Consider the following 27,134-nt stretch of genomic DNA (forward strand, 5'->3'; position numbering starts at 1 on the left):
GTTCAAATAATATTGGTAACAAATAATTGATGCATGAATGTTCTAATCAGTTCAAATAATATTGGTAACAAATAATTGATGCATGAATGTTCTAATCAGTTCAAATAATATTGGTAACAAATAATTGATGCATGAATGTTCTAATCAGTTCAAATAATATTGGTAACAAATAATTGATGCATGAATGTTCTAATCAGTTCAAATAATATTGGTAACAAATAATTGATGCATGAATGTTCTAATCAGTTCAAATAATATTGGTAACAAATAATTGATGCATGAATGTTCTAATCAGTTCAAATAATATTGGTAACAAATAATTGATGCATGAATGTTCTAATCAGTTCAAATAATATTGTAACGAATAATTGTTGCATGATCGATTACTTTAATCAATAATATCTCATAATTCAATTTCTAATCACTTCAAATAATATTGCTAACAAATAATTGATGCATGAATGTTCTAATCAGTTCAAATAATATTGTAACGAATAATTGTTGCATGATCGATTACTTTAATCAATAATATCTCATAATTCAATTTCTAATCACTTCAAATAATATTTCCTTGCCATCAATTTCTAATCACTTCAAATAATATTGCTAACAAATAATTGATGCATGAATGTTCTAATCAGTTCAAATAATATTGGTAACAAATAATTTATGCATGATCGATTACTTTAATCAATAATATCTCATAATTCAATTTCTAATCACTTCAAATAATATTTCCTTGCCATCAATTTCTAATCACTTCAAATAATATTTCCTTGCCATCAATTTCTAATCACTTCAAATAATATTTCCTTGCCATCAATTTCTAATCACTTCAAATAATATTTCCTTGGCATCAATTTCTAATCACTTCAAATAATATTGCTAACAAATAATTGATGCATGAATGTTCTAATCAGTTCAAATAATATTGGTAACAAATAATTTATGCATGATCGATTACTTTAATCAATAATATCTCATAATTCAATTTCTAATCACTTCAAATAATATTGTAACAAATAATTGATGCATGAACGTTCTAATTGGTTCAAATAATATTGGTAACAAATAATTTATGCATGATCGATTACTTTAATCAATAATATCTCATAATTCAATTTCTAATCACTTCAAATAATATTTCCTTGCCATCAATTTCTAATCACTTCAAATAATATTGCGCACAAGTGCAAGCGCGCACAGATTGCGATGCGAACAACTGTTAGTGCGCACAGATTGCGATGCGAACAATTGTTAGTGCGAACAACTGTATACCACCCTGTGTGTGTGTGTGTGTGTGTGTGTGTGTGTGTGTGTGTGTGTGTGTGTGTGTGTGTGTGTGTAAGTGTGTGTGTGTGTGTGTGTGTGTGTGTGTGTGTGTGTTGTGTGTGTGTGTGTGTGTGTGTGGTGTGTGTGTGTGTGTGTGTGTGTGTGTAGCAGTAAAGACTACTGAGCATGCTCGCAACAAACTATAAAAGGGGCGCTCACCTTATATAAATATCATTCACAACAGAGTGTAAGCAGGTGAAGCATTTCTTCTGTGTTTCTACTATTCATTGTGAACTTATCAACAACAACAACAACAGGTAAGAATGGAAAACAATTTTTTATCAAATATGTACACAATTTATTATTATTATTAATCACTACATTATAATATACTACTACTACTTGTAAAGCTTGTCACCACAACATGGTATGAGAATAAGATTGTTATATTTTAACAATCTTAACGTCAGTCCATGTAGCAGTGACATGCTTCACCACTATTCTTAAATTCTTACAATTACTATTGAATTTTACAACTTGAGTAGGAGAAATTATGGAAGAAAATCTCTGAGGTAGATATACCTCAGAGATTTTCTTTGTGGATGAAATGTTTATTTTTAGTATTATGCGGCTGCCATGGTGGTTTGTCTCCTCTCGAGCCGAGATGATGCTGTGCGGCACATCTCCTGCCAGCTCGCGGAGAGGAGTCCACGGTTTAGCCATAGGTGCATTAACGATTCTCACAAACTCCATCTCATCCTCCTCCCCTCGCCACACCTCCTTCATCAGTGGGACCATGGATGAGTTCTTGTCCATTCCAGCACGTTTCTGTTGAAAAATATTTGATTAGTCTCTCTTATTTGTTTCAGATTATCATTGTACTAGAGAACTTGATCAATAGATTATTGATCTCTACATCAGATTATTGTCATAATCCCAACTTGACATCATCGGATTGGCATTGTTAACAAATAATTTATGCATGATCGATTACTTTCATCAATAATATCTCATAATTCAATTTCTAATCACTTCAAATAATATTTCCTTGCCATCAATTTCTAATCACTTAAAATAATATTGCTAACAAATAATTGATGCATGAACTTTCTAATCAGTTCAAATAATATTGTAACGAATAATTGTTACATGATCGATTACTTTAATCAATAATATCTCATAATTCAATTTCTAATCACTTCAAATAATATTTCCTTGGCATCAATTCCTAATCACTTCAAATAATATTGCTAACAAATAATTGATGCATGAATGTTCTAATCAGTTCAAATAATATTGTAACGAATAATTGTTGCATGATTGATTACTTTAATCAATAATATCTTATAATTCAATTTCTAATCACTTCAAATAATATTGGTAACAAATAATTGTTGCATGATCATTCTAATCACTTCAAATAATATTTCCTTGCCATCAATTTCTAATCACTTCAAATAATATTGGTAACAAATAATTGATGCATGATCGTTCTAATCACTTCAAATAATATTTCCCTGCCATCAATTTCTAATCATTTCAAATAATAATAATAATCAAAGGCTTGTATGTGCACAGATTTTTTTAACAATCAATCATGGAAAAAAATCTGTACACACACACACACAAGTTAATAATATTTGTTGAAACTAACCTTTGTTTGTGAGAAGATTGACTCGTCCTCATCCCCGCTAACTTCAGCCTCCTCCTCAAACGTCAACTTCCGCTTCCCCTGCTTCTGCCTGTTGTTCGGTAGAGTAGTTAGCACCGCTCGCCGCAGTGCCCAGGTAGCAGCTGGAGCCAGGCATTGAATAGGGCTGTCCCCCAGCACAATCTCGCCGCCCGGCAATGGTGGTTCCACGTTGAGTGGTGAGACAGCGGGTGCAGCAGCGGACAACTGAGCAGCAGAGATGGCGGCTTTCCGCTGCCAGTAGTTGAGCACGCGCTGGTGACTGGTGGGCTATCTGGCAGCACGTATGAAGATGGTGGAGAACTCATCATTAAGTATACTCAAAGTAGACTCTGATGTAAATGACAATTTTCCTCTCATCACTTCTGTTTATATACCATACGTTTCTCTCTCTGTTCCAGGCTCGTGCGAGTGAGAGCGAAGCGTGCTACAAGCGAAAAAAATTCAAATTTCTCCCCTACAACACGTGCTCCCACATCGTTATCAGCAACATTCAGATTTGTAAGTATTCTCTCTCCTATCACAAAAAACTGTCACTCAATCATTCTATATTTTCGAATAGCATCCTTGTACATGTGTTAGAAGATGAAAAAAAAATCTCGTCTAGAACTCTGCATTGGATGGTGTCTGCTGAGTGACATCCACACCTGCTAGAAGTTGAAAAAAATCTCCTCCATGTCAACTCACTCAAACAATCTATATTTTGAATAGGCTCTCATGATGCTTATTGATTTCTAATATTATCAGTTATTAAATATTTCATTGTTTTCACAGCATTTTCTCACCTCTCAACAAAGGGCTCACTCAAACAATCTATATTTTGAATAGCATTCCCGCCTCTCGATTGATTTCTAATATTATCAGTTATCAAATATTTCATTGTTTTCACAGCATTTTCTCACCTCACAACTTGGGTTCCAGACCACATAACCAGTTGAGCTCTCGTCGAGGCAACACACCTGAGAGGTTAACGAGCAATCTGAAAGGAAGCATAGCCGGTATCTACACCTGAGAGGCTAGCTCACAATTGAAAAGGAAGCATACTCATCTATACCTGTACATCTACAGTCGAGGAGATTCACGCAGCATCACCCAACACATGTAAGTACATTTTACTTTGATTTTATCCTCTGTGGAGGAGAGGAAAATTGTTCTCAGAGGACAATATTTGTCCTCCGAGGACAGTTTTTGTCCTCGGAGGGGTGGATTTTTGTCATCAGAGGACAATTTTTGTCCTCCGAGGGGAGGATTTTTGTCATTGGAGGACAGTTTTTGTCCTCGGAGGACAATTTTTGTGCTTGGAGGATAAAAAACCTTCTACAACATACTGCATGCATGCGATTTTAGCTCATCTTTACGGTATAACCGAATAATCCTCTCCTCGCTCTTCTTTCTCACACTCTTCATATAAACAAAACGGTGAATGCATTACTTTTTCAAATGGATTTTCGATAATAATATTTGCAATAGACACATTGCAGATAGAATGGATTTTTATGTAAGAAATAACCATTTCTCGCAAAATACTCTGCCTTATCGGATAATGATTTACGATAGTCACAATGTGGATGATGCTTTTCAAAATACTCTCCTTGAACGGATGATTCTTCTACACGATTAAAAGTTAAATATCTTTCTTCATATTGCCGTAGAATATTATTATCGAAATTCTCCTCTTCAATTGTTATATTATATTTCCTTCTACAGTTAGGGCTGTACCTTGCATGTTCTATTGCTGGTATGTCACTTTCTTCCCATTTTCCCAAACAAATTGAGCAAAATACACATCAGACAATGTCTGGCGCACATGAGAATATAAATCCCTCTTTTGCCATGTTTTCCGCGGACAAATGCGGAGAAGGTTTCGTCCATCTTTTATCAAAAGATAATAATCTTAATCTTTCATGCAACATTATGTGATCTTGAGATATCATTTTCACACAGCCTTCTTCTACCAATGCCAATTCACAACTGATTTAAAAACATACATGAAACTCTAATTCTATGTCATCCTGATCGTTATTCTTTTGTTTTTCAGAATCTACCATCATGCCGAGGGAAAGAAGACTACACGGCATCAATTCCGCAGCGGTGCGTCAACGCATAACCATCAACGATCCCGAGGAAATCAATATCGAAAACATGCTCGAGAGATCGGAACAGCGCATTTTCGATATAATTAGGGAGCACGCAGCACGCCATGATGCAAACGTGAAGTGGTTCATCGTGTTGAATGTTTTGTTGTATAAATTAGTGGTGATGGATGATGAGGTTAGCGAGACTGTCTCATCTCTAATAAATCTCCATAGTTACTCCAACATAGCGCTAAACGCACTTGAGAACTATGAAGATTTTAACGAACATTTCATGTTGGCCATGAGAAAAATCATGTCATCTTTTGATAACTTTGTTTGACACGGCAGCGGTTGGGTTTTGAAGAAAATTGACTCACTGGATGTGAACGTGATTAAATTTAATCCAATCTTCACATCCAGTTTCATTCAAACACCACAATTTCTTAAAAACAAAAAATGTATTATAAATGTCAAAAATCTGTCTGATGAAAAATGCTTTTTATGGTCGGTCCTCGCGTATTTCCATCAGAAACCAAGGAGCTCACACCTGACTGTAAAGTATTTGAGCAAGTTTGCTCACACACTAAATACGCGAGGTGTAAATTTTTCCGGTGACGACACGCGATATTAAGAAATTTGAAATATTAAATCCGGATATTGCAATTCACGTCATCGCGTATGACAACAAAAAGTTTTTCCCCTACCGCACAAGCATTTTCCGCACTCGTAAGCACCAAATTAATGTTTTAATGCTAAAAGCCGATGCAGGAAAAACTCATTTCTGTTTAGTTAATACCGCGAACGGGAAAAACGGGCATTCGTGTCTTCTCTCTCACCATTCAAAATGCAACGGACAAGTACATGTTTGTAATTTCTGTTTCCATAGATTTACATCGACCAAATCTGAAAATTATGATGGTAAAGCAAATTTGATGAAACATGAACAGCTTTGTTCCAAGTTTCAATCACAGAGAGTTTCATATCCTAAACGCGGAGACAATTAAATTCAAGAAACTAGGCGCTATGTTGAAGAAAAAGTACACCATTTACGTGGATTTAGAAACTTATGTTGTTAATATCGATAATAATGGTGATGATGATGAATCCAATTGGGATGAAATCAGACATAGCTATACAAAGAAAACAGCACGACATATTCCCTGCGGCTATTGTTTTGTTGTTATCGATGTGAACGGGGAAATCGCTTATGGACCTGTACTCCATAGATCGAGTAGTTTAGATGAAAAAATCATGGAGAGATTTCTTCAGGAAATTACAGATCTTGGCGACATTTTGTATGAGGATATGAAACAAGAAATTCCGATGGAACCTTTATCCGAAAGTCAAGAGCGCGAGTTTCAAAATTCGGTAAACTGCAGGCTTTGTGCTGAACCATTTTTAGACAGCAATATTAGATGTTGTCACCACGCGCACAGAACCAAAAATTACCTATATGCGGCACATGTTTCTTGTAATTTATCGGCTCATACTCCGGAGTACATTTCGTGTTATTTTCACAATTTCTCTGGGTTTGATTCACATTTTATTCTGAAAGCGCTTGGTAAATGTAAAAAAGAAATTTCCTGCATCGCAAATATGTCAGAGAGATTTTTGACACTTTCAGTGAGCAAAATTAAATTTTTAGATTCCTACAAGTTTATGAGCGAATCCTTGGAAGTATTGGTGCATAATTTAGTGGAGAGTACAGACATGGAAAATAAATTTGAATGTTTATTTTCAGTGTTTCATGAGCCCCCACGCGAACACAGACAACTCTTGTTGAAAAAAGGAATATATCCTTACTCATACATGAGTTGTCCCGAAAAATTCACGGAAACATCGCTTCCTCCCATCAAATGTTTTCATAATGATTTAACTGATACACCTCTGTCTCGCAAAGAATATGAGCATGCGCAAAGAGTGTTCTCGACATTCAAGCTGAAATCGCTTGGTGAATATCACGATTTCTATTTACATTTGGACGTGATGCTATTAGCGGAAGTTTTTGAATCCATGAGGTCTATGCTTTTTAGCTCATACGGCCTTGATGTCACCCATTTTCTTTCCCTTGCACACTTTACTTGGAATTGTATGTTGAAACACACTAAAGTCGAACTAGAATTGATTACTCATCCTGACATGCATCTCATGTTTGAGGCAGGGATGAGGGGTGGGGTGTCATTTATCGGTAAACGTTATTGTGAGGCAAATAACAAACATCTACCTGAAACATACGACCCTTCAAAACCGAGTAATTATCTCCTTTATATCGATGCAAACAGTTTATACTCGGAAGCTATGAGCCGAAGCTTACCTGTTGGAAATTTCAAATTCCTCTCAGAGGAAGAAATTTCCAAGCTTGATTTTGCGAATTTGGACAGCAATTCAGAAACCGGATATATAATAGAATGTGATCTCAAGTACCCCCAGGAGTTGCATGATAAGCATGCCAGCTTCCCACTCGCACCTCTCCACCAAACACCGCCACACGAATTGCTGTCAAACTATCAAACAAATGAGAACAGTCAAACTGGAACCAAAAAGCTCATGAACACACTTTTTGACCATGAAAAGTACATTGTCCATTACCTCAATTTAAAGCTCTACCTTCAGCTCGGCTTGCAATTATCGAAAGTACATTGCGTCATTAGCTTTTCCCAATCTCCCTGGCTGAAAAGCTACATCAACTTCAATATCCGGAATAGGCAGAACGTGAAAAATAAATTTGAAATATCCTTCTTTAAGGCCTGTTGTAATTTGATTTTTGGCAAGACGATACAATCAAGTCACAAGCAAATCAATGTTAAAATTATCACGGATGAAAAACGGTTAGATAAGTACATTTCAAATCCATTATGTAAATGCTGGTAAATAATTAGTCCGAACGTGATTGCAGTTTTCTCTCGCAAGTTGGAACTAAAAATGAACAAGCCTGTCTATTCCGGGTTTTCCGTACTGGAGTTAAGTAGATTCCATATGTACGATTTTTTCTATTGCAAATTACAAAAAATTATACCGTGGGATCGCGTAGAACTCTGTATGACCGATACAGATAGTTTTCTTTTAAACGTAAAAGTCGAAGACGTGTATCAGTTGATTAAAGAAAATTTGAACCTTTTCGACACTAGTAATTACCCTCCTTACTACCCATGCTTTCCCATGGAGAGAAATAAAGTTGTAGGAAAGTTCAAGGATGAGACTGCCTCAAAACCCGTCCATAAATTTGTAGGGCTTCGATCCAAACTTTACTCTTATTTAGTATGTAACGAGAATGAAGAACCTGTAAATAAATGTGTAGCAAAGGGTATACAGACCGGAGTGAAATGTAGAAAACTTAATTTCAATTTATATAAGAAATCACTGATTGAACGATGTGAACACATTGAAAAATTTAATATGATGAGGTCCTATAATCACACCATGTATCAGATTGAATGTGCAAAAATCTGTTTGAGTCCTTATGACGATAAGAGATATATTGCTGAGAACGGTGTAGACACTTTACCTTTTGGACATTATAGAGTGCCAACAACACTCTGAACTGATTGCTCAGTATGTTCCGTGACGATCATCCAACACCACTAATTTTGATTTTGTGTTGTAAATATGAATATTATTAGATCTAAGATAGCATTGGAACTTCATAGTGTACCATGCGTTATCTATCCCACTCGCAAATACAAGTTGAAAAGTGAAAAACTTGCTTCAAGCCAATCTCATGGAGATGAGCAGTTTATCACGTTTTAATAAAGGTTATAGCTATATCTTAGCTGTTATTAATTGTTTTTCAAAATTCGCATATTGTGTACTATTAAAAGACAAGTCAAGTCAATCTGTATTTGATGCACTTGAGCCAATTATTTCTAAAAATAAGGAAGTTAAGTTGTTTCAATCAGATCAGGGAACAGAATTCTTTAATTCAAAAGTTGAAGCGTTATTAGATAGATACAGTATTAAACATTATCATGTTTTTACCGATAGAAAGCCTCCATAGTTGAAAGGTTTAATAGAACAATTAAAGCAAAAATTTATAGATATTTAACTGAATGTGGAACCAAAAACTGGATATCACAGCTAGACAGTTTGGTTCGCGATTATAATGCAACAATGCACACTTCAATTAGAATGAAACCTAAAGATGTGAGGAAAAAAGATCGTAATCGTGTTTTAATGTCTTTGAATTTTGCATTCAATAGACAATATAAATTGAAAAATTCAAAACCAAAATTTAAGCTAGGAGATGTTGTACGAATCTCAAAGAAAAGGGTTCTTTTCGATAAATCTTATAACATAAATTGGAGTGCAGAGTATTTTGTAATTCATTCTATATTTCCTTCTCAACCTGTAACATATAGCTTGAGAGATCTAAATGGAGAAGTAATTAGTGGTAGGTTTTACGGAGAAGAAATTAAAAAAACAGAATTAAACGAATCGGAGAGACAAGTATATCTGATTGAAAAAGTATTAAAGCGCAACAAAAAAGGATTGCTTGTTAAGTGGATTGGATTTTCAACGCCTAGTTATATTAGTAGAAGTCAACTATTAGATGAAGAATAATCTATATCACATTGTAATACATTCCATTCATATCACATTGTAATACATTCCATTCAGTGTAAATATGACAAAGATTTGGTGTAAATATAATACGTCTTTATCAAAAATGCTTCTCAGTTTCATTTTAATCTGAAGTTTCATTTTGTAATTAGCTAAGGCTTAGATAAGGGGGAACACATGCATTCTCGCGAAGAGGGTGCGGGAGAGAGAGGGAACGATATATTGAAGTGAGAAACTTCTATCAGTGCATTGAAAGGGGAGAGCAAGCACCTGTCACTTGCATCTCGATGTGATAAGCTATACACAGCCATGTAGTGTCTAGCACACACTGTCCTCCTCCTCCTCCCTGATAACTTACGAAAAATGATTAGTTCCTTATTAGATCACATGCTGTACACATGACTAACATGAGTAATATCCCGATAGTTAATTTTGACAAAGTTATAAGACAGAAAGAAATGCCAACATGGTGTAAAAATGGTAAGTTGTTACCTCATAATGCAAGGATCCTTATAATAGGCTCTTCAGGCTGTGGTAAGACCAATTTGCTATTTAATTTAATTTTTTCAAAGAATGGGTTGAGATTTAAAACTATATACTTGCATACGAAGAGCGAGTATCAAGATAAGTACTTGTTTTTGAGAAAAGTCTTTTCAAAAATGAAAGATATTGAATTTCATATAAACAACAATTCTGAATCTATACCTCATCAGAACAAAATATCAGAACATTCTTTTGCTATATTTGACGACTTACAACTTAATCATGTACCTCAAATAAGAGAATATTTTACTATGGGGCGACATCGTAATATTGACACTGCATATTTAATTCAGAGTTATGGAGCTACACAGAAACATTTCACTAGGGACAATGCAAATATGATTATAATCTTCAAGATAGATTTATTGAGTCTGAAATTAATTCACAGAGATCATGTTGGAGGAGATATTTCTTATAAAGATTTCGCTAAACTTTGTCATAAAGTTTGGAATCGTAAACCTCATAATTTTGTAACTATTATGACTGAGTGTGGAATTAATAGCGGCAAGTACCGAGATTCGCTCAATATGTTTCTTACCGTTCAGTAGAGATTAATTCTTTGTGCAGTCATGTTGTCTAAAACACGCAGCAGCAGAAAACTGAATAGAAAGAATGTTGGTTTAATCGAAAAGATTAAGAAATTGAGAAAAGTAATCAGTGACAAGCATAAAAGCTTTGTTAATTTTGAAAAACGATTGGAGGAATACATTAGGAAAACGCTCTCACCGTTGATAGAGCCCATAATTGAACTGGGAAAAAACAAATCTAGTTTTCACTCTAATCATGGTGTAAAACCAAAAAGGGAAGAGGTAAAAGAGGAAGAAGAAGAAGAGAGCATGGAGATTGATGATGAGCAGTCGAGTTATGATAAAAGCTATGGGAGTTCAACAGGCAATCTTTTAAGCTCAACTAAATTTGGAAACAGTTTACTTGGTTCTAGTAAAAACAATGAGGTGCTGTCACAATATCTAAAAACGTTTCATGCGGAAAAATTGAATAATTCAATTAGTTATGGAATTTCATACAATTCTAAAGATGACGTGTATTATATTGGAAATCAGCAAGTAATATTTGATAACGGTTATATAGATATTTGTAATGAAAGATTTCATTCAACACATGGTCTACTTGAGTTATTATTCAGTTCAAGACCGAATTCGAATCTTTATAATCAGAGAGATCTGGATAAGTATAAAAAAATCTTAACACTTACAAGCATACATTTAGATTGAAGAGGCTATGTTAAACGAAATCAGGGAATTAAATCGCAAATGATTCAGAAGTTATTTCCCAGTAAAAAAATTAGTAAAAAGAAGGGATGGGGTTTATTGAAATTTGCAAAAAATAATTCTCATGATAGAATTTATCAATACTTTGATAATTTTGACGAATTAGTGGAAAGATAAAATTTACTCTATTCCTCAAAAGCTTCTTGCAACACTGGACATGATGTTGAGATCGCCTCTATAATTGAAGAGCTAAAAGAAGCAAAACTGATTGTTTAGTGTTACGATGACTCTGCATCGATTTGGTCGGATTGATACACCTAGTGCTGGTGGTGGTGGTGGAGAGGGTGGTGCTAATCTTACGTGTGATATTGACTCGATAACACAGAAAATAATCGAATCGATAAATCAACAAGGAATCAGCGAAGCTGTGAAATTTTATTTAGATTCGCAAATAACCAAACTTGTTTCGGAAAATACCAAGAATATTGGGGTGAGCATAATTGAAAGAGAACATATTCTAAGTTCATTACAAAATTTTAGCGCCAATATCAATAAAGTTATTGCAGAGAGAACTCTAACTTTAGAATCTGCTCTAGAAGAAGTGAAAACTTTAACAGACAGCTTTTCATCCCAGTTGAACAGTATTAACAATGATAAAGTTGATAAAGCTTATTTAGATGAGAAATTAAAAGCCATATCGGATAAAATTAAGAATTTGGAGGTGCTAGACAGAAACTATCTCAATACTAAATTAAAACAGCTTAGTACAGAAATTTTTACTAAAGTAAATGAAACACACCCATCATCAATTGATAAGCAATATTTAGAATCTACTTTGCAGAAATTGACTAGTTCTTCATTAACAAAGGAAGAGTTTGGAAAACGATTATCTGAAATGGCGAGTGCAATAAAAGCTAATATTATGGACGGTAATGAACAATTCATTACAAAAGATGCTATTGCTATTCTGATTAATCAAATTGCAGAAAAGTATGCAACTAAAAATGATATAGGAGATTTTATTAAGAAAAACTTGATGGAAGTTGCTGTGGAAAGCGTTTGTGATGAAAAAGCTGAGGGAATTAAAAATTTGGAAGAGGGCTCTGTTATGAGACTGCAATGTTCGGCTCCATTCATAGATTATCTTAATTTATTCATCCACAGAGTGGCTTACGATATCGTGAGCAGATACGCATGCGTGAGTTTTAATATGAACTGGATAGAGGCCAAACAACATAACCTCACAGAAAATCAGGTAGCCGAAATTATTACAGAAAAAATGGGTTTAGCACAGTACAAAGGGGTCGTATTGACCCCAAAAACATAAAATCTTGTAAAAGGATAACACTTGACATATTATGAGAGAGTGAAATTTGAAGCACAGTGAATTTAAACGGTTTTCTTGCTAACACATGCTGCTTCAAGATGAAGGCGGCAAGTATAAAGGGTTTGGTCTCTGAAATCTTGTGAAAGGATAACACTTGACATATTATGTGAGAGAGAAATTTGAAGCATAACAAACTTTAACAGTTAAACACATGTTGCTTCAACACGATAAATCAGTCTAGACATTTTTTCATGTGTCTATGATTGAATGTAACGGTTTTTCGATGCAGGAGTTATTGGTCTTATCTGTAGAAGGGGACCTCACAGGGAGTGTAGCGCACGTGTCATTTGTCTAGACAAGGGAGTGTAGCATGCACACGAGCAGGCGCATGCGTCACTTTAGTCTAAACGGTTGAACTGACAACATTTTGTCTAACTATTTTGATTGGAGAAGTTTCAACGAGTTCTCTGTAGAAGCAAATCCACTAGTCGATTTGGGTTTTGAATTTTATCCTTATGATTGGTTTATGCTAACAAAGGTAACATTTGCCGATAATGGCGAAATTCACCTTAAAATTATCGATGTTGATAGTGAAGGCGACTTTAAACACACTATTAAGTTGCCGAAAGAATATTCAGTGGTTTTGAATGAGGATAACATCAGAAGTTTTAATTCTCGTTCATGGGAATTGAATGTGAGTGGAAATTGTATCTTCTTAAGACAGTTTCATGGTAACTATAGACGTTGAGTATTATTTTGCCTGAGTGAAATAGGTCTGAGAATATGTAAGTATTTTTTAGATATGCTAGCTCATTCCAATTATACTTACATATTGTCGGAGAAAACACTTGAACAATAACGACTGGGATGTTTGTACAGCAAAAGAGCTCAATTTTTTACACATTCATAAACAGTTTGATTGAACTCTTGACTGTCAGTTGGAAACCAAGCATAATATGCCCCATTATAGAACTTAGATTATTGTAGAGATTCACTTTAATCTGACAGTATAGCAATAGATTATTAAGCAATAGATGTAGAGAGAGTCATTGACCTCTCTCTGGATTCACTTTAATATGACAGTATAGATGTGAGAGAAGGATTCACTTTAATCTGTCAGTATAGATGTAGAGTGATAGGGAATTTCTCAATTCACTTTAATATGACAGTATAGATGTAGAGATAAGGATTCACTTTAATCTGACAGTATAGCATTAGAGAGAAGGATTCACTTCAATCTGTCAGTATAGATGTAGAAAGAAGGATTCACTTCAATCTGACAGTATAGCAATAGAGAGAAGGATTCACTTCAATCTGTCAGCGAGGAAATTTTTTCCCCCTCAAAGGGAAATTATTTTTTCCCTCACTTTCTTCACCCCCCTCATCACCACTGGGCAAGGGGAAGGGGAAATCTATTTTAGAAAGAGAGAGAGAGAAAGATATATCTCTCTTTTCATCCCCCTCATCTCCACTGGGCAGGGGGAAGGGGTTAGAAAGAGAGAGAGAGAAAGATATATCTCTCTCTTTTCATCCCCCTCATCACCACTGGACAAGGGGAAGGGGAAATCTATTTTTAGAACACCTATCTAATCTATTTTTAAGGTGGCGGGATGGACGAGGGGGTGAGGGGGGAGGGGGTTTTGGAGCAAAAAAACCGGTCTGAACTTTTAGTTTATATCTACTCCCCCCCACCACCACAGCACATAATCGATTGGATGATTATCTGAATGTTTCAAGTGAGTATGGAATGAGGATGGGCATAAAAAGTGCGACAAGAGTGAACGCAATCCGCAAACGCTAACACAAGAGTGAGTAATTTTGTTGTTGAAGGATTTTCAAAATGTTGATAATAGAAGAACTAAAAAAATCAAGATCTACATAGCACAACACTTAAGGAATATATTCAATTGAGTTTTGAGCAAGGAATTTTTCCAAATGTTATGGAGAAAGTATGTGTTAGGCCCTTACACAAGAGTGGTGACAGATTGTTTATTGGTAACTATAGTCCAATCTCACTGGTCAGTAATTTTGCAAAAATTCTAGAGAAACTCTTGAAAAAAGGTGTGATGTATTTCTTGGAACATAATGAACTGTTGTCTGAAGTACAGAAGATGCTATTTTCAGGCTGTCAAAGTTTGTCACTGATAATCTGGATAACAGAAAATGTCTAGCAATATTTTTAGATCTGGCAAAAGCGTTCGAAAGTGTTACTCATGAATTGCTTTGCATGAAGCTGCGAATCATTGGGATCAGAGGTGAAGTACTTGAATGGTTCAAGTCCAACCTTCAAGGTCGTACACAAACAGTTAAGATTGGGGACCATATCAACAATGGAACTACAGTTGAATACGGAGTACCTCAGGGAACCTCAGGGAACCGTGCTTCGGATTATACTGTATTCAATATCTGCCATCGAACATTCTCCTTAGACAACAGAGGAGAGATAGTAGCATTTACTGATGTTACAGCCATTATATTCCAGGGAGAGGATTGAAACAATTTATTCGAATTGGCAGAGACTGAGATGCATAAAGTCATACTATTGTTGAATAGAAATCTACATACCCTTAACAAAGAAAAACATAAATTTTTGGCCATCTCACTCACTGGTACAGGTAAACCACAGCAAAATTAACTTAAATTACAAGATTGTGCTCATCCTGGCAACTTGCCCTGCAACTGCCCTCCATAGAAAGAGTTGATAGAGTTGAAGAGATCTAGGAATAATAGTTGACGATCTTTTCGATGGAACAAACACATATACAAACAACTATGAAACAACTATATTGTAACAAAATTGAAAAAACTGATATTTATATTTGTAAAACTTCGTCATATCTTGCCTGCACAAAAACTAAGAACAGAATATTATGCTTTGTTTGAATCTATTGTTAGATATGGAATACTTATCTGGGGAGGTGCATATTATATTCATTTAGAACTACTCATAAAAGTACAAAAACTTACATTAAAAATGATCAACTACACCCAGACTCTACCAAACGGGATTACTATTTAAAGATAATTATAAAGTTTTAAGCGTTCGGCAACTATACATACATACAGTTCTCAACTTCATCAAAAGACACCCTCATTTAACACGCAATGTAGATCATGCGCATAACACTAGATCTAGAGATAGGGATGTGTACTCGTTAATTGCTAGAAGAAATACAACTTTTGGCAGAAATCTGTAAGTACTATCTATATAAGCTGTAAAATTTTCAATTCATTATCAGTTGAAGAAATGGGAGTGAACATTTCAAAATTTAAAAAATCATCAAACATATATTAATAAGCATTGGAAATGAAAGTAGTGAGCAATTATTGTATATTAACTAATATTGAATGGTAGGTATTTGAACGTTATTCAAACTTATTTTTACACTATCTAATATTAATATTTTTTTACAGTTCTTATCAATTTCTCATCGCTATTTACGGTATTAAATTGGTAGAAATAGCACAGATTATGGAATGTATTGTATAAAAATGTATTTATACTAACTTGACATATATATTTAGAATAATAATAATAAATTAATTTATTTCCTTAAAAAAATACAAACAAGCATTTAAACATAAAAAGTACAAAATATCTAAAATACAATACTATAGGTCTATAAAAAAATATGGAATTTAATTCTATTGGAAATTAACCTACTCAACTATGGGATACCCATGTACTAGAGTAGGTGTTAAGAATGCTAGACTGATTGCATCACGACACATAGGCTCTACAGTGGGATGCTACACGATAGTAGAATATAATTCCATGGTCATTTTTGGGTAACAGCAGTAAAAAATGTCTCAATTTTTTCGTTAGGTCTGGCATAATGATAAGATAAGTTAGGTCATGATAATGATAAGTCGAAATCACAGGCAAACACCTCAAAAACAAGATGGCTGCCAAAATTTTTAGGGTTTTGCTATATCGCTTGTATTTTTAAAACAGTTCAAGAAAGTCAACCGTTTTTTGAACGAAAATATTATAAAAATCTTTCTCTTTAAATTTTGTTCTATAGCATTTCCCTCTAAACCGCATATTCTATTAATTATAACCTACAAAAGCCCAAAAAAAAACTTTTTTTCTATTTTTTCTCAAATTTCATTCCATTATAACTCTTTTTGGGCAAGGATTACAGAGAGATTTTAAATCTATGAAATTTATATTGTTTCCTCAGCTTTAAAGCTATATATCTTCATGCGTTGTACGTCAACAAATGTGTTCTCCAGCGCCCTACAAAGAAAACCTACATGATTTCTGGTGCGTTTTTCCATATGCATGAGATAACCAGCTAGAACTATAAAATCGATTTTTCATGACTAATTCAAGATAGAGACTTGCAAATGGACTCAATCTCTTCGTTACAACTAGCCGAATAAGAATATCAATGATTGAAACAACGAAAATATTCGACATCGTTAAAAAGATCAATGAATGTCAAAATGACATCTGAAGGCTGTATGTTCATAATTTACGTCTGGAGCGTCATCGGTAAAAGAAGTGAAAAGTACTTTTTGCAGTGGAAAACACGCTTTTTCCACCATATACCAAACCTAACCATATGCCATCTCGTTTTTCCATGATTACAAACATTTTTGAAATTACCATCCTAGATATTCTTTTTCTACATATCATTACGAAGAGATTGATACCATTTCCAAGTCTGTACCTCCAATGAGTGATGAGTTACAGTTTTCTAATTGTTAGGTTTGGCATATGGTGGAAAAATCGTGTTTTCCACTGCAAACAGTACTTTTCATTCTTTTTCCGATGACGCTCCAGCAGTAAAATATGGACTTACAGCTTCCAATCAGATGTCATTTTGAAGCTTTTGAAATATTCTAAAACACTGTGCCAATAATACTAGTGTATGTCTCTGCGAATACATATACAGGTTGTAAAGTGAAATAATGACCACCAACTTGAATTTTTTAATAATGTCGAATATTTTCGTTGTTTCCATCATCAATCCTCTTATTTGGCTTGTTGTATCGAAGAGATTGAGACCATTTGCAAGTTTCTATCTTGAAGTAGTCAAGAAAAAATCGATTTTATAATTCTAGCTTGTAATCTTATGCATATGGAAAAACACACCAGAAATCATGCAGGGTTTTCTTTGGAGGGTGCTGGAGACTCATTCATGGACTACTGTGCGTCCATATCGTTTCAAAGCTGAAAAGACTATCTAAATTTCATAGATTTAAAATTTATCTATATTCCTTGCGCAAAAAAACTATAATGGAAAGAAATTTGAAAAAAAATAGAAAAAAGTGTTTTTTTTTTGGGGGGGGGGTTTATTGAAGTATATAATTAATAAAATATGGGTTTTAGAGGGAAATGTTATAGAACAAAATTCATACAGGAAGATTTTCAAAATATTTTCGTTCAAAAAAACGGTTGAATATCTTGAACGGTTATCGAAATACAAGCGATATAGCAAAACCCTTAAAGTTTTGGCGGCCAACTTGTTTTCGATGTGTTTGCCTGTGATTTCGACTAATCACGACACTTATTATGCTAGACCTAACGAAGAAATTGAGACATCTTCCATGGCTGTTACCCAAAAAAGACCACGGAGTGCCTTTTTTATGACATTTGCGCCCGGACTATACCACTGACATGGGTTACATGACAGAGAGAAAAGAAAAATTTAACATAAAAAATGTCTTGGATAAAAAAATGTATTATTCATGTCTACTAAAATCTTTTCACAAATTTAAGTTGAATTATTTGTTGAATACAAAAGCATTTTCACAGTCTTTAAAGATTTTTAAAAATGATAATACTGATAATTGAGAGGAGTGTCATAACTACTGTTACTCATAGAATTCTTCACATAGCTTCAATAAGATGTAATAATGGACAAGGAACATACCTCCTTCCTTGTTTGGCTGAATAGGAGGAGTATTGTTGTTGGTGGATTTGGGTAGTCGACCTCGCTTGCGACCTCTGGCGTTGTCGTTGGCTGGCATGTCGGAGGTGACACTATTCCTCGTGCCGACCATGCTTTGTGGGCTTTCGCCATCGTTTTCTACTATAATCGGAGAATTGTCCATATCACAGATTTGTGGTGGAGGATTGTCCATCGGTGATGACTTGGTAACGACTCTACCCAACGGAACTGCTATTTGGAGATGATAAAGTTTCAAGCGTTAGGCAACTATACATACATATAGTTCTCATCTTCATCAAAAGAAACCCTCATTTAAACGTAATGTAGATCATGCGCACAATACTAGATCCAGAGATAGGGAGTTGCATATTGCTAGAAGAAATACAACTTTTGGCAGAAATTCTGTACTTTATATATGGGCTGTAAAAAAATTCTATTGCGGATGATGCCCACATGAGCCTAATTATGAACAGTTGAAGTAATGGGAATGAACATTTTAAAATTCAAAAAAAGTATCAAACATATGTTAATAAGCATTGAAATGAAAGTATGGAGCAATTATTGTATATCAACTACAGTAGAAGCTCTCTTAACCGACCCCTACGGGACCGGACCGTGGTCGGATAACGAAAAAGGTCGGTTAAACCGAATAATATTGTAAATAGTCGTAATAGGTGTTAAAATCATTCAAACACGTGAAAAAAAGCTTTTAAAAACTGTTCCTACACTTTTAAAACTACTGTAGCCATTACTCACTCAATAGTCCCTATGATCTTCCATGTCCCTTGATCAATGAGACACCGTAATGTATAAGAATAAGAAGAAGTAACATAAATTTAACTACTGTAATTTTAATAAACACTCGCAAAATTATAAAATCACAAGCACACACAAGGAAAAAAATACAATTCATAATCACTGTATAGAAAAAAAACTTGACTTGATTATACAGTACAGTACTAGGTTAAGATTTTCTCGGATTCAATTTGGGTGCAGTAGTCCTGAATGGATTTTTTATTACGCTTCCAGTCCTTGACCGTTGTAACACCGACACCGAGTTCATCGCTAATGCTTTTAACAGATTCCCATTTATCAAGTCGTTCTATTGCTTTTAGATTTTGTTCCATCGTCACAACCAGTCTCTTATGTTTAACACCACTCATTTTACACTACTGTACTTTACACTAACAAAGTCAATTACATAAACAATTAAAAAAACAATTACGGTATCAAAAACTGTTAAATATCAAAGTTTGCAAACACAGTTAGCACACTAGAAACTGCCCGCACATGATATTGAGAGCAACTGACTGAATTTTGACTTGCTACGGAATTATATGTTCGACCTGTTGAAACATGAAAGTTATATTTGGATTGTCATCGCAGCAGCAGCGGAAGTTTGTATATTCCTGGAAACGGTCGGTTAATCCGACAGGCGGTTGATCCGAGGTCGGTTAAGAGAGCTTCTACTGAATGTTATTCAAAGTCATTTTTGTACATTGTAACTTCGGTTTGTACATTATGCAATGAGGTCTCGACCAATCACAATGCAGTATGATCCAGAAACAGTGTCGAAATCTTTTGAAATCAACTGATCGGATCAATAACATAATCTATTCTAACCTATGAATCAGTAGTAATACCAGATACCAGCATCTGATTCAAATCTGTTTCAATGTTTTAATCTATCCTTATAAATCTTAATATCTATTAAATTTGAAAAGCAAAAGTGTTAGTTGGCATCTGAAGTGAAAGAAGTCAGCTGTTAGAGTTTTATGCAATCACTTATTGACAAAGCTGTGTTGATTTCAAACTAATTTAGTTGAATGTTAAATTCCATTATCTTGAATCATTATAAATTCAATATATTTTGAAATGTGTGAATTGGCGAGTACTAATTTTGCTTTTATTATCAAACTTTTCAAAATGTTGTTAATAGTAAACTGTTGGTTTCCTCCTTCTAAGTGAAAATTTATAAATGGAATTATTTTGCATATAACCTCAATTTGAAATTATGAAGTTTCAGATTTTTGGTAAATCCTTCTGATTCCTTCAAATTGTATTTTTCAACCGATATAATTGATAAAAACGCTATTCACACAATGTTATTTCAATCATTTTCATATAGGCTAGTTAGTTGATTTCTATCCTTATAAGTCAGGAATTTGATACCGTAATGTACTTTGTTTGAGTGGTCGCAGATAAAATAGTTTTATATGGTCTTTAAAGCACTCGTGCTTTAAAGACCCTATTAAAAAAATTCTGTATAAACTACTATTAGAATGTTAGACTGAATGCATCCCGACATATAGACTCTATAAAGGGATGCTAAACGATAGTTTAAGGAAAATAATCTAAATATATAACTGACTTATTTTTCATTTCACTAACGTTTTTTTTCATTTTTGATAAATAAGTCTGACATGGGTTACATGACGGAAAAAATTGTGGAATATTTATAAGTATAATATACATCGTGGGATACTGCATGATATTTGATGGAAAATAATCCAAATACGTAACGAACTTCTTTCATATTGTAAAGGTTTTCTCATGTTAAATAAATACTTCTGACATGGGTTACATGAGAGAGAGAAAAGATAAAATTAACAAAAAAAAATATTATTCATGTCTACGAAAATCTCTTCACAAATTTAAATTGAATAATTTTTACACACAAAAGCATTTTACAGTCTTTAAAGATTTTTATAAATGATAATACTATGATAATTGAGATGTGTGTCATAACTACTGTTACTCATAGAGTTCTTCACATAGCTTTAATAAGATGTAATAATGGACAAGGAACATACCTCCTTCCTTGTTTGGCTGAATAGGAATATTGTTGTTGGTGGACTTGGGTAGTCGACCTCGCTTGCGACCTTTGGCGTTGTCGTTGGCTGGCACGTCGGAGGTGACACTATTCCTCGTGCCGACCATGCTTTGTGGGCTTTCGCCCTCGTTTTCTACTATAATCGGAGAATTGTCCATATCACAGATTTGTGGTGAAGGATTGTCCATCGGCGATGACTTGGTGGCGATGTGCTGAGTCGGCTCCATGTGCTTGGTATCCTTGTGTTGCGCTATGAAGATGAACGGTGACTGGTAGCTCGGGTAGTTTGCCAAACAGGTTGACGTTGGTGGACTCTGCCTTAGGCAGCTTTACTTAATCAACCTTACTAGAAGTACTTGGTGACCACATCTACAACATCAAAAATTCGTAATCAATTATAAATAGAAATAGAATAGCTTGCCATAATGCCGCAAAAAAACAATTTTAACCTTCAACATTATTTAATAGTACAAAAAATACAGGATCAATTGCTACCGTGATTACTAGTCAATGCAAAAATAATAAAGTTAATAAATCACACTTTGAAACAATTCTGTACCGTACTTAAAAACAAATGATATTGAGTATCAATTTGAATTGACCATTTGTCCATGATTTTATGACATTCTGATTCCTAATAATTTGGAATCCTTGTAGTGGTAACAGTACAATATTTATAGATAAAAATATGAGAAAATGAACTCATCAGCAGAATATGTTGAATGAATTTGAAATAAAGATTTGGTTTTCATAATAGTTCAACATATCGCAATTCAATATTGTATTAAAATTAAAAAAAAAAATTGTCAAGTTAATTTGAAATTATTATTAATTTCTCAAATTAATAATTACACATTGATTTTTAAATAAAATATCAATAGGCCTATATCTTATTTTCAGAAATTTCGAAAACATCCACTCTTTCCTTCAGCGCTACTATACTCAGAACTCATAATGAGACAGATTTACATCTACAGAATGTTAACATTCACCAAGAAGAACCCACCGTAGTTCTTCTTCAATCTAATTCACCCTCAAGAAACACGTAGATTAAACATGCATACTTGGCAATTCCCAGGATGGCAACATCAGCTGCTCAGAGGTCAGCCACATATTTACAACCAAAAATATTCAATAACCTGCCAATAGCCATTGAAAAAGCAGTTCCAATGAATTCATTTAAATCGAAAACAAAACACTGACTGCTGAATAATAGGGGCGAAAAATTTGCTTTATGAACAAATCTAGCATATTTTCATTTACTTAATTTTAAACCATCATTATTTTTGTTAGAATTATTAATATTATCTTATGAGAATTCTTGTGTTACAATTAACATTTTTCATGCAGCAGGTTAATTTATAAATTTCGGAAATACCATTGAATAGATGTCTCAAAGTTCTATATCATAGGTTATATTTTGTATAGTGGAGACGAGTTATCGAGCCAACATAAATCTATTTGATGAATATATATACAAACAAATAATGTATATATGTAGCTAGGACCATCACATCGGAGGTAGCCATTACATTACAAGTTCATGACAGTGTACAGTCTGTACATTTATAGGAAAATGTTATATACAAAAACTAACGAATCTAAATTCCCACGGCAAGTAGATATACATTATTACAACACAAGAAAAAAAATCATTTACAATAAAGAAACACGGGAAATAAGGAAAAATATAAACTAAGTCCAACGTACATGGGAATAAAATTTATTGGTTGTCTCCCAGGTTACATAAGGCATGAACGTGATAGATCAAAATTCAAGGAATTGTTGAGAGCATATTTGATAGATTTAGCATGCTACTGTATAAACGAGTTTACTGTAAAAAATGAATTTTAAACTGTCACTTTTTCTCTTTAGCTTCAAGTTAGTTTTTTGACTTTACATTTGATGTTACATTTTCATGTATGTTTTGGAAAAAATAAATTTCTAAAAAAAATCCTTCTTTCTCACAAATGGAATGGTAGGTAGCCCTCGCAAATGCAATATTCATTCCAAACCTCAAGTATGTATCGAAATTGCCTTTCACCAATTCATAATCAGTAGATTCTTCCTCATCGAGATTGAATAATGATGAAATAGCCTCATCTTCATATCCTGGAAGCTTCATTCAATCATCTGGTTTTGATGCCAACATCAGCCTTAAAAATCCTAGAAGGTGAATCAGCATATTCACCTGAATTTCTCCAGACTTTCATTCATAAACCTGAATATTTCTTTAAGCATCCAATCCACTTCGGCCAGACTGCGGAACTACTAAAATCAAACGGTTCTGGAGCTGAAATTCGGTATTGAGTATCTGACGCACTCACACGGGAATCCACGCCATTTACTTTTTCTTTTTTCTGAATCATTCTATTTTCTTTTTACCATAACTCATTATATTTTAGTAATTCTGACACCATGTAGTGACAAGTTATCGAGCCAACATCAATCTAATGAATATTTATACAAACAAACAAACATTATTAATTTGTTGCTAAGGCTATTTAATGAATGCTTATACAAACAAACAAACTAATACCTATATCTGTTGCTAAGGCAAACACAGCAGAGATAGCCATCACATTATATAAGCTGTATGTTTTTTTATAAAAGTTCAAATGATTATCAAGATGTAGTATTATTGGATTTTTTACTTTTGCATATAAAATTGAACTAAACCAAAAATAGTTGCATCCAGACACTAGTTGCTCATAAGTGGTGAGGGCCACATTCTCTCAACGTAGTAATTATTATTTTTTATTATTATTACTCTGTTAACCATAATTGAAACTTATATGGTATGTGTGTGTCATCAATCATTATATTCTGTATAAACTCCTCTGGTTGTGTTGTACCCGCGACCAGAGAAGTTATTATTTTTATTAGAATAATATTATTATTACAGGTGTCAAAATCGGGTTACCTGTTGTCTTCATAAATAAATAATTATTATCAGAGTTTTATACAGAAATGTAGAAGGCCGTACTGGAATACTTTGTAGCAAATATCCTCAACAGCATCCTCAACATATACGCAGATGTTAAAAGAGAAATTAAAAGCTATAACAAATCAATAAAAGATTACCATATAACTCAATATACTGTAAACATAATCTGAATACGAGAAGAAAGAGAAATTATCACATATCGTTTTCATAAAGTTATAGCAAACCTGAAATAATGTACTACAATAGTCTCACATAAGCTAAAATTAACAATAAATGAATGATTAATTATAAATATACCTACACAAACTAATATAATTTTATTAGAATAGTATTATTACAGGTGACAAAATAGGGTTACCTGTTGTCTTCATAAATAAATAATTATTATCAGAGTTTAATACAGAAATGGAGAAGGCCGTACTGGAATGCTTTGCCTAGCTTTAGATGATTATATAACGTTTTATCATTGTTTGAAATAATTTTAAATAATTTACGAATAACATGCAAAGCAGATTGAGATTGTTGCATTATTGAGGCAGACTTTAGTAGCATGCCTTCACGTGGACTGCAACCATTCTCCAGCGGTCACCGATCACTAAAGCTGCCATATCTCTCTCAATATTCGATCAATTTTAAAAAAATGAGGTCCCCATCTATTTGAAATTGAATTTACTAAAAACGTTATTCTTGTAAGTTTTTTGTAAAATCAACGGTTTTTTGGTTATTCAAGAAATAAATTCTAAACTGCTAATTTGTGAATTTGGTAAATTACATTAATATTCTTGTAGCTGTTTCTAGTTGTCAAAAATGTTTGTGCTAAGTTTCAATTCCGTATGTTCAGATTTTTATTTAGAAAAAAGGTGAGTGTAAAAAAAAATGGCGGATGTGTAAGTAATTAAGGACTTTCGGACAGTTTTAAGATGATACATAAATATATTTCGTACCCAGGAACAATGCCCTAGAATATTGGTAGGGCGTTCGGAAACACTCTGTATATACGAATAGCACTTTATAGTGTGTTTTATAATATCAATATAAACAGAAAACACGACACAGATAGATTTAAAAACACTTGAAAATTTACATTATACAGAATATTACGATGACTGATTCACCTTCTTCAACTGGTGAGACATAGTCAGTGACTATATCATCGGAATGTTCTGTATTATGTGAGTTTATAAGTGATTTTAAATCATTTGTGTCATCTTTTTTAATTCCTCCAGTCGCTAAAATAAAAAACAAAAAATAAAGAAACTAATTTGTTCCTTTACCCCATCCCATCCCCATTGGCAAATACAGGAAGCAAAGTTGGGACTGTGACGATACAACTCGTCAGAAGAGAAAGAAAACAGTTTTCTTGTCTTGTCTCGTGTAGTTTTCTTAAGAGTGTGTCATCATGTCCTCGTATGATAGATGAAAAACGCATCGGTCCGAGAGAATGCATGCCGCAACCAGGTCAGCATGAATGCCGGTTCGTATTTGGTACTATTATCAGTGAGTTAGAATGCTCAATTTTTATGTGATATTGCCGAATTCCCAACTTATACCAGATATGAACTTACCGATCCTGTCATGAGTTGAGTTATACTCAAATTTCGTACATGAGCTATCCGGAGCATCTTAAAAAAATAATTACCAAAAACATAAAATTGAGCTAAAATTCATTCAAGTTCATAATCAATCCAAAGATCATACAAGATCTTCAACACGTGGTCCACGAACTAAAGAACTTGAATCGTAAGCCTAATGCCTATCTTAAAATATGTTTAATGCCAATAAAAATTTAAAAACCGATGCAAAGTTACATAAGATTGATTAAGAAGTTTATTATATTTTATAAACAGCTGGAAAATTTTAAATGAATAACCGAGAGCTGTTCATTAAGAGTTATATTATAAATGTAGTATGTTGAACATAGGTCTACCAGTAGTTACATGTAAGGTATTGACACTAAATGGCAAAAAGTATTGGGTGAATTTGTTGAGGAAATTTAAGAAAATCTCGAATTATTGTTTGTAATATTATACATTAAAGCTTTTAACTTATTTAAGTTAAAAAAACTATAAATCTTTTCAGAAAGATATTTTAATTCAGTCAAGTTACCGATGAATGTACTGAAGCCATACGACAAGAACAAACAGTATTATTTATTTATGTGATATCTATGGCGCGCACACATGCATTCTAAGAATAAATTATTATAAAAGGCACGACATTAGTCACGAAAATATCTTCAATTAATGTTTTTTGTTATTGTTAGAATACTAAGAGTATTTATGTAAAAAGCACTGGGTGTACTTTATGTTAAAGAGAATTTATATATTCAAAACGCCGAGGAATCTAATCAAAAGCATTAGAAAATAAATTTAATTATATTTATGTTTATTGTTAATACATTAATGTTGTTATATCTGAGGATAATTAATTGGCGGAATTTTTTATGGCGATTGTAAGGAAGAATATTATTTATGAATAATCATACTGAACTGTATTATTAATGTTGTTATAGATTAATTTTTATATCACAGGATAATTAATTGGCGGAATTTGTTATTGCGATTGTGAGGAAGAATTAATCATGAATTATAATACTGTACTGTACTATTCATTAATGACTGAGTTTTGCATTTATTATGCTTGTAAATTCACTCTTATTTAAAAGTATTCGTAATAATAATAGACTATATTTTATACAATCGAATTAGCTGATTATTTATTCAGGGCTAATTTACTATAATTGAGTGAAATTTGCACGTAT

General features: G+C 33.6%; 1 protein-coding gene across 2 annotated transcripts in view; it reads right to left on the bottom strand.

Annotated features, from left to right (window-relative positions):
- Nucleotides 1-21,876, bottom strand: part of LOC111055104 (lysine-specific demethylase 3B) — a 92,059-nt gene extending 70,183 nt beyond the window's left edge. Inside the window, exons 1-2 of one of the 2 annotated variants that reach the window (XM_039443596.1) lie at nucleotides 21,407-21,876; nucleotides 18,576-18,821 (exon numbers count right to left, since the gene is read on the bottom strand). In XM_039443596.1, coding sequence (XP_039299530.1) covers nucleotides 18,576-18,821; nucleotides 21,407-21,653 — 493 coding nt within the window. In that variant the 5' untranslated portion in view covers nucleotides 21,654-21,876. Of the gene's footprint in view, nucleotides 1-18,575; nucleotides 18,825-21,406 lie in introns of both variants that reach the window. The other variant, XM_039443595.1, reaches the window with a different exon arrangement.
- Between the last annotated feature and the right edge of the window lie 5,258 nt (nucleotides 21,877-27,134).

The sequence above is a fragment of the Nilaparvata lugens genome, chromosome Y (assembly GCF_014356525.2).
Source record: "Nilaparvata lugens isolate BPH chromosome Y, ASM1435652v1, whole genome shotgun sequence".
Classification (NCBI taxonomy): domain Eukaryota; kingdom Metazoa; phylum Arthropoda; class Insecta; order Hemiptera; family Delphacidae; genus Nilaparvata; species Nilaparvata lugens.